This window comes from Parus major, chromosome 4 (genome assembly GCF_001522545.3).
Source record: "Parus major isolate Abel chromosome 4, Parus_major1.1, whole genome shotgun sequence".
In the NCBI taxonomy this organism is placed as follows: domain Eukaryota; kingdom Metazoa; phylum Chordata; class Aves; order Passeriformes; family Paridae; genus Parus; species Parus major.
In genome coordinates, this window is record NC_031771.1 from 1,006,048 (window position 1) to 1,018,657 (window position 12,610).

At 50.2% G+C, this 12,610-nt stretch overlaps 1 protein-coding gene across 12 annotated transcripts in view; it reads right to left on the reverse strand.

Annotated features, from left to right (window-relative positions):
* Positions 1-291: 291 nt before the first annotated feature.
* BMP3 (bone morphogenetic protein 3) overlaps positions 292-12,610 on the reverse strand; it is a 78,843-nt gene continuing 66,524 nt past the window's right edge. For all 12 annotated transcript variants that reach the window (XM_033513400.1, XM_015625451.3, XM_033513399.1 and 9 more), the window contains 2 exons: positions 4,006-4,916; positions 292-1,356 (listed from right to left, as the gene is read on the reverse strand). In XM_033513400.1, the coding sequence (XP_033369291.1) occupies positions 1,165-1,356; positions 4,006-4,916 (1,103 nt within the window). In that variant the 3' untranslated portion in view covers positions 292-1,164. The remainder of the gene's footprint in view (positions 1,357-4,005; positions 4,917-12,610) is intronic.

The window sequence follows — 12,610 nt, forward strand, 5'->3', positions numbered from 1 at the left end:
AAAGGCTCTGCCAGACGGCCCCGGCCCCTCAGCTCCTTCCCGGTTCCGTGCCCGCTCCCGCTCTCCTCAGGGAATGTCCCGGGACCGCCGTTCCCCGCTCCCCTTCAGCCGCAGCAACCCCCACTCTCCTCCATCGCCCCCCGGCTGCCGCAGCCCCTCACAGCCGAGCCCCGCCCAGCGCCGCGCGGGAGCCCGGTGCGCATGCGCGGCACTGCCTGGCCCGCTGGCGAGCCGGCGCTGCGCATGCGCACCGGTAACGCGCAGCCCGAGCGGCGCGCAGGAAAAGGTGGATTTCGGGTTTTAAGTCATTTTTATTTCACGTCTCTGCGGAGTTCCGAGCAGAACGCCCGCATTACTGGAGGAAAACAATACAGATCAGACGGGCGTATCCATCGGCACCGAAACATGCCCTTCACACTGCGGGTGCCCCTGTCCTGCGGAGCTCCACTACAGTCCTGGCAGTTCATTCATCTCGGCACTGACAGAGAAAACTGCACGCTTTAAAGAGTGCTGAGATAAAGAAGGATACATTAGGATGGGGCCACGGATATAAAATAAATTAGAAGAATCTGTGAAAGTTTCTTTCCATATACAAAATAACTTCTCTTTTTTGGGGGTGATTATCATTTTTTTCGATTGACAGTCTATACACAGATAAACCTTTGTCAGCTTTGTTTTGCCACCTTGCTGTACTACTCTAAAACCTAAGGCAAGAAACTTAGCTTTACAATGAAGACTACTACATTTCTAACCTCCCCCTGCCATCAGTCACCACTAGAACAGAGATAAGAATAAACACAGCTTGTGCTGCTTCCAAAGTCTCCTGCAAAAACAGATCACCGTGTCCCTTTGGGCAGTCTCAAAAATGCAGATTCTTCTTTTGCCTCCCGCTTTCCACAGCTCCAGTCAGGTCCCATTCCCAGGCCTTGTGTCTCGGTTCAAACCACACAGGAACCAAGTCTGTATTCGCTTGTCTTGGAAGCCCTGTATGGAATCCATTCTGTTCCCATTCTCACTGACTGGATTTCTTTACATTTTCTCTTTTTTGTCCAAAGGAAATGCCTCAGCAGTGCAAACATCAAGTAGGTACGATGAGCCTCCTGCCATTCCCCTCCCCAAACAGCAAGTGATGGCCCTGGCGGTGCCCAAAGGCCTCCCAAGGCGTTATCTGCAGGCACAGGACTCCACTGTCATGTTGGGGTACACCTTCAGAACCACGTTTTTGTTCTCATCGAAGAATAAGATGCTGAGAGAAGACATTTTGTCAGGAACGCAGCAAGGCTCGGGAATGCCAGGGACGACTCCGACGGCTCTCACAATGCTCTGGATGGTGGCGTGGTTGGACGGCTTCATGGCCTGCAAGAGCAAGACACGGCAGAACATGTTACTGCAGCCACAATGCCACGGATTGATGTACTCTGCAATGAAATTGCTCTGTTGAAGGGCCCTGTTGAGACCCCTCGGCTGGAACGTCTGTAGCCAGTGGCACTGCTGAGGAACTGAGCCTCCAAGACAGCCGTACCTCATACTAAAGTGACATTTTCCTCCAGAGAAGAAACTGCAAAGGACAAGGTTTCCTAAAATTTTCAAAAGGGACATGCTTGGCTTTGCTCTGAAAATGAAACCAATTCTGCCCGGTGAGGTAACTGCTTGATTACAAAATTAAAAACTATTAATGTGGTGATAAAAATAAAAAAACAACACAGAGAAATTAAAAACACAAGGTTTTACTCTGCACCCTGAAATGCTTCCTGATCCAAGTATCTGTACAAGAGATAGGTGGGCGTGAGAAATGCACAAGGGTAGGGACTTGTGGTTTGGTTTTTACAGTTGTTCTTACAGACAGATTCTGGGGATCAAAACATCACACGTTGGTGAGAAATATACAGAATCAGGTTATTTTGGCCAGATGTTCAGTTTGCAGTTTTGCTGCAATGAGAGCTGATTTGTTTGGGACAAAAGTATCCCAGCCTTAAGGGCTGGACATGGACATGCAGAAAGCGCAGGAACAATTCCAGCCCACGCTATCGTCTGCGCAGTACTTCAGCACATCGAGCTCCAAGTCTCCGTCCAAGCTGATGGAAGACATTTCTGTCCGTTTGTTTTGAACTCGAGAGTACCCACACTCCTCAGCAGCAGCAGCCAGGGATTTAAAAACGTGTTTTAGATTATCACAGAACTCAGATTTCTGTGTCATTTCTGTCCTCCAAGGGAAGTGGAAGCTGCGGTAGCCCCCAGCCACGTTTCCTTCCTCAGCGGCTGGGCAGCATTCTCCCCCAAGTAACTGGGAGCCCTGCAGCCGTCCTGAGCCTGCTGATCACACGCCACAAGGCAGAGCACCTACTGCCATCCTATTTCCTGCAGCTGGTAGGACTACAACTAAAATCAGGACTCCAAATACGGCACCTATCATCTCCTCATCAACCTTCTCCTTCAGATACGGAATCCACAGCCCCCAAGGGCTAAATGGCATCGAGCCAACTCCCGGCTAAGCAGCACCCAACACATTTCAAGCACGGCTTTTAGTGGGAACAGCCTGGACTCGTGCTGCCCTGCAAGGTGTATCTCAGCTTGACTGGGTAGCACTCGTCAGAGAACATGCCCTTCACCGACCCCAGCCCGTGCTGAGCACCATGGGGTGCACCCTGGAGGATGGTAACCAGCTTCAGCCGGCAGCTGACGTGCTGTGACCGTGACGGGAGCAAAAGCCACAGCCCCGTGCTTCTGGGGAGCGCCAGAAGGGCAGTTCAGTACGGCCCTTGGGAGAGCTGAAGAGCCACGGTGCCCTGCACAGGGGCTGGCTCAGGCCGCTGCCCGCGGGTCACCAAAGCTCCGTCCAGCACGTGGCTGTGGAAGGCAGGCAGGAGCTCGCTCAGAGGGGAGAGGCAGGCGAGGGCCAGCAGCAGATAAAAATGCCGAGCTGCCTCCCAAGCGCCGAGCCTGTCATCGAGCTCGGCTGCGGTCGGACCACGCCTGCCAAGCTGCACGGCCCTCAGGAGCCCGGCTGCCCTGCAGAATGTCACTGCAGCTGGGTTACAAGCAGGGCACACCGAGGCAGCTACCAGCTCTCATTCCTGACCAGGAGAGCGTCGCCCTGGCCCGCAAGCCCTGCACCAGGTCACACTCCCAACACCTGTGGCTTTGACAGCGGTCAAACCAGCTAACTACAACCAGGGCACGGGGAAAAAATGCAAATCTGGACGAGAGGGGGGAACACATCTGTTCTCAATCACTCAACAGGTTGTTAACTCTAGGAGCTCACCCTCAGCAAGGGAACAGGATGTACCCACAGGCACAGACTAGTCTGCTATTGCCTGAGCACCAGGGCATTCTGCAGACATGGCCTTAGCAGCAGCAGGTCCTGTGATGCTCAGCCTTACGTCCTGCCTCTGCAGCTGGAGGTAACCAAGTCGTCTCCTCCTTGGAGGAGAGGACCCCTCCTTCCACAGCTTGCTTTGTCTGGGTGCCATCCCCTTTGGTACAATTCTTCCACCCATCTCTTTCAAAGGGCTCCTTAAACTCCCTTGGCTCCTTAAACCACTGAAATGCCACGTATATTTTGGAACCAACTGCTCTGGATTCACTGTGGCAGCAATAAAGACTCTGGAATGGAACGATGCAGTGAATCCAAGAGCCCTGCCTTTACTGATGTTTCCTGCAGGTGTTACTTGTGCAGACCCCTCATTTTAGGCCAGCCTCAAATCCCATGTCCTGCTCTCAAGTTTCAGCAGCCCCCAAGGGCTACATGTTGCTAAGAGTGACCCTGGACATTGGGAGCAGAGCTCTCTCTAGGTCACATGCTAACAGCAAGTCAAGTTTTTTTAATTACCTTTGCAAGCTTATCTCTCTGGTACACGTTCTAAGCAGTGCCCACTGCTGCGTGGGGTGAGGGGAGCAGCTAGGTCCTATCCCCAAACCCATGCTGGCCCTGGCTGCCTTTTACTGGCGTGGGAAACAAACGCCCAGTTTCTGGTAACAGGGAAAAAGAATGGACAGAGCCCATACCTTTGGAATGGGGAACTGGCATTCTCCTGAGCAGTAATAGGCGTCAAAGGACTTGGGGGAAATAATCCACTCGCTCCAGCCGATGTCTGCAAAATCCACCTTGAGATAGCGCCGGGCACAATACCTCGGCTCGTTCCACTGCTTCCTCCTCGCCTTCTTCAGTGTTTGCTCGTCGAACTGGAGCGTCTGGCTCTTCTGCAGATGATGCTTCCTCTGCTTTTTCTTACTCCTGGCCCCGTCTGCTAGCTGCGGCTGGAAGGCCTTGTAGGGTTTTCTGCCTTGCCATCTCTCGTCCTCAGCGTACTGGTCCTTGGCTCCTGGAAGCTCGTTGTCCTGCAGCGGCAGCAGGATGTTTGCAGAGCGTTTTCTCCGGCGGTTGTCGATGCTGCTGCTCGTGCGGCTCTCCGGCTCGGGAAGGACCCTCGCCAGAGGACGGCGGTGTCCTCGCAAAGTAGAGACAACGCTCTCCGGCTCCGAGATAGCGGAATCGTTGGCATAAATCAGGATGTAGGGTTCGTAGGAGGAAGATGCTCTTTCCCAGGGATGGTGGCTGGTCAGATCCATTTTAACACTGAGCAGCAGTTCCTTGTTCTGCTTTGCTTCGTGCAGGAGCCGAGTGATATCCTTCCACTGCCAGGAGAGGATATCCTGGTAAGCAGAGGATACATTTATGAGAAAATGTCCCAGGCTCCGAGTCGGGTTCCCAGCTGAAGGAAAGGTCCAAACTGAAAGATGTAGCTGAATTTCAGGCTTCCTGTGCCTGTGATGAGAACAGCCACTGGACTGGGAACAGTTCCACTTCACATGCAGCAGATCACCAATATAATAATACACCGAAGCTGACAAGACATTTTCAGACTCTGTGAGTGATGTCAAGTTAAAAACGTACATCTCCTGGCTTTCAGGGCTCCCTAGGAGAAAAAAAAAAGTACTCAGATAAGAACATGGGCATCTAAAAATGTCATCCAGAGGAGACACAGGCTGCTCTGACAGCCCTTTCGCTAAGTCAGATACAAATCATGCAGGAAGTTAATGATATAATATATCTATAATGATCAGTTATACTGGGTACATTTAGTCATTCCATCTAGGACACCACATCAATTTTCATGCCAGAGTTAGAAGGTATTTACTAATACAGCTGAGGGCAGGCAGACAGTACTGGAGCATCCTTGTTAACCCAAAAAAGCCAATGCAAAGACCAGATCTGAGGGGTCACAGGGTGGCACACCCCCTTGCCTCTGTGCAGGGGTAAAGAAGGCAAGGACAGCTCCTCTCACACCTGGGATGTGCCTGTGCCAGGCAGGAGTGACGCTTTCCACAGCTGCCGAGCCCAGGAAGTGGCGCTAACCGCAGGTACCGAACCCAGGGAAGGGCGGCTGACACGGCTGGTCTGGGAAACACGTGGGGGACTCTAACCCCACTAAGAAGGTGCAACAGCAAGGCTCAAGAGGAAGGTTTAATCTGTCCTTTAAAACTCTCTCTGGGCTGCGTTACGCCTGACCTCGAGAGTAAGAGAAATACAGATCCGAATGCTAAGCTGTAAAACCAGGCTGGCAGGGAATGCAAACGCAGGAGAGGCAAGGTATGGTCAGCAGCACCCCCCTGCCCTACCACAAAGGGCTGGCCACATCCTGACACATTAGAGAAACGAGGATATGCAAAATTAAATGTTTTTTTGGACACCGTGGCATGTCAAAAGCCTCTCCAAAGGGTTAGGCCAAGCCATGACAAGCACAGCGATTGGCCATGCACTAGGGATGGCCAGACACACCACTCCCACCCTGCACACAATGTAGGAAGCCCTTGCCCAGGCAACTGAAAACATCATTTCCAGTACTGACCTTCCATAGACTTTGACCATCCCATGTTCTGTGTTACATTCAGTGCCTCCAGCCTGCAATATCCCAATGGCCAGTGCCATTCACTCCAAGTGTGGCAAAAGCCTGTAATCTCCATATGCTGCCCCATCCCTACCCCAAAACTCCAAGCAGGTTCCTCCGCTTCCGAACATTTTTGTGTCACAATATTCCAGTCAGTGCATTAAAAAAGCGGGAACTGGTCCCATTAGAAAGAGAGAAGCCTTCTCCCCGGCTTAGCAGGGAATTAGCTCCATGGAATTATGGAAAAAACTATGTTTTCTTCAGTGGAACAGAGCCAAAACAGTGGAAAGGCCAAATCAAGTAAGGAAGACACCTTTGTTTACACATTCAGCCTAATGCAACAGCCGAGCACACAGGCAACTCCCCAAGCGCTGAAAACTCATGTACCAAACACATCCAAATTCTATTACAAGTGCCTAGGGAACTAGATTTACTTGGAATGCCATCCCACTTTTTATTCCTCAGCCAAAACCAGCTCTTGATTATGCCTGCACTAGGCATACACGAGGACCTGATCTCTGCTTGGTTTGTAATCACTAATGTAATGAGGTTAACAGGTCATCTGGCAGAGCACTGAGTAGATCAGTCCTAGGGGCATGAACTCATGGTGTCTCATGAGCACCTGTTTAAGAATTATTCCTTAAATCACTGCTCTATGTTGAGTGACAAGTTTTCATCCTAATTTTTATTACTAATGCCACTTAAAAAACCCTTCCTGTTCTGAACTTGCATATTGTATGACAAAAGAAGCTACTTTTGTTCATCAAGAAATTCTGGGCAGCATGGATCAGGCACAGAAGGAGCCTATAGTTTTGGTTAAAAGCTCAACTCCAGCACCCGCTTCTGGCACGTAGTTGTCTGCCAAGAAGAAGCACTTGCAGCAGATGGTGCTATTTTCCTATACAACCACCTCCAAGCTTCAGCAGCTCTGAGTTCTCAAATCTTTCATCTGCAAAATCATCTCGAAAACAGTTCCTAGCAGCCAGCACAGACATCCATGGATTCACCAGATTCTGCTGCAAGAAACCCAACTGCACGGCCTGGGGTTCCATCAAAATTTGGGAGCACCGTGTCCAGTACCCCCCTTGTGCAACTCCAATACCTGACGCCCAGGTGTGAGCACTGCACTGAAACAAGTGTTCCCCGGGCTAGAAATTACCCTTAAAAATGACAGACATGCCAAGGAAGATGCAGCTTTAAAATAACTACATCTTTCGCTCAGGAAAATTTCATTTCACTGAAATGAGACTTTGTCTTTGGGCTCATAGGACACACTCTGCTGGAAACCATTCCAGAGAATAAGTTGTAAGAGCAAGAAAGAGAAATGAGGAACTGAGCTACACGCTGCTGCCTTCCAGACACCGTGAGGCCAGATTTTAACAGCAACCTCTGCTCCCCTCCACCAGATGTTCCTGCCGGCCTGAGGAGGAGTTTTCAAGACCAAGCTCTGCGTGACAGAGCTCTGTTGAACCGGCTCTGCTCGCTTCTACAGCATGGAGGCGGCAGCCAGGAGCCGGGCACAAAGCTGCTCGAGGAGCGGGACGCGGCATCGGTGGCATTCACGTCAAGCGCGGTTCGGAAGGCACGGAGGGGAACACGGACAGGCAGCGGGTGTTTATCGGGTTCATCGGCCTCCTCGGCCTGCAGACACTTGTGTGCTCACCCGTGCACTCGCCCCATGCCCAGAGGAAACCCACAGCCCAGTGGCAGTGTGGTGAGACTCGCGCTGGGACGGGGCCAGAAGAAGGGGACGGTCCCTTGAGACTGAAAGCAGAATCACCTGCCTTTTCTACACGTGTACTGGCACTCCCTCTTGGGGGTACCAGAGATGCCAGACTACTTACGAACAGCTCAAACCCAGCTCCTGGCACTGCAGCCCAAGCACCTGTACCTGCTGGATCTGAGGGGCATGGCCCACGCTTCCTCGCCCCCCTGCACCAACACACAGCTCCAAGGATGGCCTTGAAAGGATGGCCTGAGTGGCATGGAAAAAGTATTTTTAAGGAAGTGCAGTAGGTCTGTCAAGACCGACATGGCCGGCTCAAATAGATTCCTGTCAGAAGGGGGATTTCAGGCATCAATAAGCTGGAATGAGTCTGCTAACATGTGGTGTGTTTACCTTTATAGAGGATGCCCTGACATTTTTATGGACTGCCAAATCTATCCCACGGGTGAAAAAGCATGCAATAACGAGGACCATTTAGTTACACAGTCACCATTAGCCATCATTTAAAGGAGATGTTAAAGAGGTGCCCTTGTGCCAGGGCTCAGTTAAGAGCGTATCGGCGTTTCCGGTGTAAAACGTTCTTCTCATCAGTTCACAGCCCAGATACAAAAGTTCACTGGGACCTGGAAAGAGGAACAAGTTCCTCAGCAGAAACAGATTGGGAAACCAGATTTTCTCTTGCCTCCCACCTTCCCTCTCGCTTGGCTGCTGGTTCCTAGTTAGCAATTTGCGTTCTGTGCAAAAGGAAAAGATAGGATGCGGTTCTCGCTTTTGAAAGGGCGTAGGACCTGCTGCCAAACTAATTCTTTTAGCAAAGCAGGTAAGATCACAGCAGCTAGCAGCTTGCTATCAAACAGCAGCCAGCTCACCTCAGATTAAAGCTATCAGTCACTTAAAGAAAGAGCTTAGGTAGAAACAGCAAGGCTGCATACTCGGGACCTAAAACTTAGATGAGGGTTTCATGATACAAAGAGCACAAATCTGCACATTGCACAGCCTAAGTGCGCTGCACAGTGGCCCCCTGATCTCTTTTCTACCTCTATTAAGCAGGAAGAGCAGAGCAGGTGTGAAAACTAAACACAACATCTAGCTCAAAGCTAGCACAAGCCAAGGGCATACATCCACAGCACACACAAATCTGGGCAGGAGAAGAGCCGACCTCACTCCTCCTCACAGCCACCATTCATCGCACTTGGGCTGGTGGTGGCAGCAGGCTGGCTGGGGGAAGAGCAAATTGTGCACAGCCTGTCCTTTGATGCCAGAGCTCCTCATGCTGAAGCAATGTCTTCTAGAAACAGGGACCAGCAGGGAACTCTGAACACAGGTCACTCACGTGCACGGCACCGCTGCAAGACACACAGTGACAGGAGCCAGAAAATTCCAATTCTGGCTCTGGTCCTGAGAGGCAAAACCTACAGATCCTGCCCATTTGCCTCACGGGCTTGCATATTTGGGCCCATCTGCCAACAACACAGCTTAGTGTTTTAGTCCTAAAAACTACCAGGATGCTACTGCTTGTATTGTATTAATAGGGGCACAGCAAAAAAAAAAAACACAAACCAAAGAAACACACAGAAGGGAAAAAAAAAAAAGGCTCCTGACTGAATAATTTTCAAGCTCTTGTTGCAAAGAACCCTTGATACTAATGGTGCTCAGAGGGGCCAGCATTTGGCCCAGACTGGTTTCTGCAGGCTGATGGCAGCCAGCGAGGCGCGGCTTTCCCCGTGTGCGCTCCGTTTCCCCTGTCTGCGTGGGCACTTTGCACCACTACAAAGGAAAGAAAGGCCTTTTGAAAGGGAGGAGAACATAGTTCTAAAACCACAAGAATTGGCCCAGGGGCAGGTATAATACCTAAAATGACTTGAACTTCAGTCAATAAAAAAGAGTTTAAAGTAATTTCTCACTGTATAGCTTTGCTACAACACCATTAGGAAGACCTTCCAAAAAAGCCAGGACTCATTTGCAAGCCACGTTCCTTAGGCAATGCTAGGACTAAAAATGCTTTCAGAAGCAAACCTAATCTGCATTTGAGGCTTTTACCTTTCCACTCTCTTATTTTTTCCTGCTGTATGCCACCTCCAAACCCTGAGCCTGGGCAGCGACCAGCACACCTCCAGAGGCAGTGCTGAAGGTAAGCAGATTTCTGGCAGCCAGAGGTCAGGTCTCATTCAGGAGGAGAGAAGAGTCACAGACAGCCACTGCTGCTGTAGTGGATCCTGGACAGGACCACAGCTTCAGAGTTCCCTTGCCAGAACTGCCCCAGTGTTCTGTCGTGGCTCACCATCACCTGCCCTTCTCCCATGGTGTCTTTTAGAGCCACGACGGATGGAAAACCCCTCACTCCTGTGGCACCCACAGGCAGAGAACTGGAAAAGGCCTGTCCAAAACAACACAAGGACTACCAGAGTCGTCCCAGAAATGTCCTGCAACACTGAGAAGAGCTGCCACAGAAATCACAGGCTGAACATCCCTTGACTCAAATACAGAGAAACAGTTTAGGGTGGTTAAGTCCAGGAGAGAGAGCGGTGCTAATGTGTAACTAAGCACTCTGTGAGAGATGTACATCCTTAGTGCACTCCTCATGGATTTCGGGCCTGGGGCTTCTTTTCAGCTTTGTCACAGGCAAAGGTTCCTTCTTCTGAGCGATTCAAACTGAACAATTACACTCTCAGATGATTTAGCAAGATGAACAGGAAACAAACTTACCCAAATGATCACATGAACATTCATCCAAATCAATGGCCAAAGCCCCCAGCCCACACAAGCAGCCATCCAGCCTATTTGTACAGTCTGGGGCACAAGGGATTTCAGGGCAGCACCCGATGGAGGCTTCAAAGAGGAGCCACACGGGGCTGAAGCTCTGGTCCCATCCCCTCAGAGAACTGACACACAGCAAGAGGAACTTGCTTTTAACAGATATGAGGAGGCTTGTTTTGATGAACCAGTCTTAGCTGGGTTTTGTTGGCTGCTGGTAGCAGGGCTGCAGCTGCCACATGCCACGACGCTGTTCTTTGACTAGAAACAGGGATGAGTTTCAACAAACCCTACAAGATCATGGTCTCGTCACACAACACTTCAGGGTCTCCAAAATTTGTCTGCTGGGTTACCTGGGAGATTTGGGAAAGGCCTTTCCCATGTGCCGCAGGAGAAGCAGAAGCCCCTGCAGAGGAAAAGCAAGGACAGGAAGGTTTCACAGCGACATCTGAGAGCTGTGTTTGAGAAGAGCTGCTCTCCTGGAAACATCAGACTAAATTGCAAAGTTAAACTGCAAATGAAACCACTGAAGATTTGCTTCAAGACCTCTTGCTGTAGATGGAGGACACGCAGGAGGATTCTTGGGGAACTTCTGCTCCTAGCAGACAAAAAGCTGAGCCCTGAAGGGGCTGCCAGAGAGAACAGTAAAATGTGAAGAAGTGACAGCAAAGTCATGTATTGAATTAACCCATGTGTCCCATTAAGAACAAGGGGGAGCCTGTGGGAGACTCAAGTCTGGAGCGAAGGAGTGCAACAGTTAAAGCAGAGGATCTAGAGACAAAGTACTTTGGAAGGGGAATACTGCTGCTGCACGTGCTGTTTTCACTGCAGGCCCTGCCAGGCAGTTGGGACCAAGGAAGAAGTCAGAAAAATCCTTTCCATCGTACCCACTGCCCTGAGGAACATGAAATATAAGGGCTTTCTGGAAGCAGACTTTGCTGCCATCAATAGGAACACAAAATAAGCTGCTGCTGCTGCCAATGGCAAGAGAAAGACAGCAGCTAACTGGTTAAATCTTTTGGATAAATACTTACTAAAGTATCAAATTTTTTTTAAAGCCAATTTATTGCTTTGGCACTTGATCTGTGAAAGTATTGGAGGAGGAGGAATGGGATTAGCAAGCAGTGTGTTTATAGGACTGCTGCCACTCAGCATCAAGCAAGAGCACCAATATCAGAAAAACCACAGAGATGGGATTTCAATCAACAACATTCTAGGTTTAGAACAATAAATAGCTTTAGTCAGATATGTGTAACAGAGCAAATATTGCTCTGCTGGGATCATTAACAACCTCTCCTTTTGGTAGGGGCTGTAGTGAATGTACTATCCTCCCCTCTCTTGGTGGGTTTAATTCGGTGACAGTCACGGGCACGAGACTTCACATGGCAAACAAGTCACCTTAGAAAGGCAAGAGAGCTCTTCAGAAAGAGCAGCAGCTGGGGAGTCCTGCTTCTCAATCCTCCAAACCCAGGGTAATTATTCCTCCAAAGCCTCTCCTGTGGACAGATACACACGCAGGGTTGAAACCTAAGACACGAAAGCCACTCGTTCCTCATTGTACTGGATCTCTGCACAGAGCTGCCTCATGAAATACCTAGTTTCTTTTGAGGCAGCAAGGAAGCCTGCCACCCAGCTCGCTTTCCCAGGACACCAAGGACTCAAAGCAAGTCACCACAACTCCCAGACAGCTCTCAGTTTTACCGAGAGGTGCTTGCCTAAGAAAAAGCCACTGGGTCAGTGCAGCGGCGTAACCAAAAGTAAGAGACCAGCAAATGGGGCTTCTGTGTGTGGTGTGACAGCTGTCCCACACGCAGCAAGGTTTTGGGGTGCAGTAGATAAGGGAAGGATATCGCAGCAATGGTCATCTTTGGGTTCTGGCCATCCCATGTAGCCCTTGTGCCCCCACGTGCACAAAAACCAGAAGAGGGAAGGGAGGGGATGTGGCACTAAGATAGTGACTTCTGTTTCTGATAGGACATGGTTCTTTTGAGATGCTGACATGTTAAACATATCCCCCTCCCTTAAAGAAAATGTTTTTACATTTTCACCCATCTACCGGTGCATGCCAGTCTGTAATCACAGAGAGATCTAAGTGCCCCTTCCAAAGATGCCAAGGTGAAGTATTTATGACACTCAAGTTGTGCTTCAATGGAACTCATCTGCCACTGCCTCCCATTGTCAGTGCTATCACCACTTGTCAGTATGAGAATGCTGCAGACGGCCTGAAGGCTCCCCAGACCAT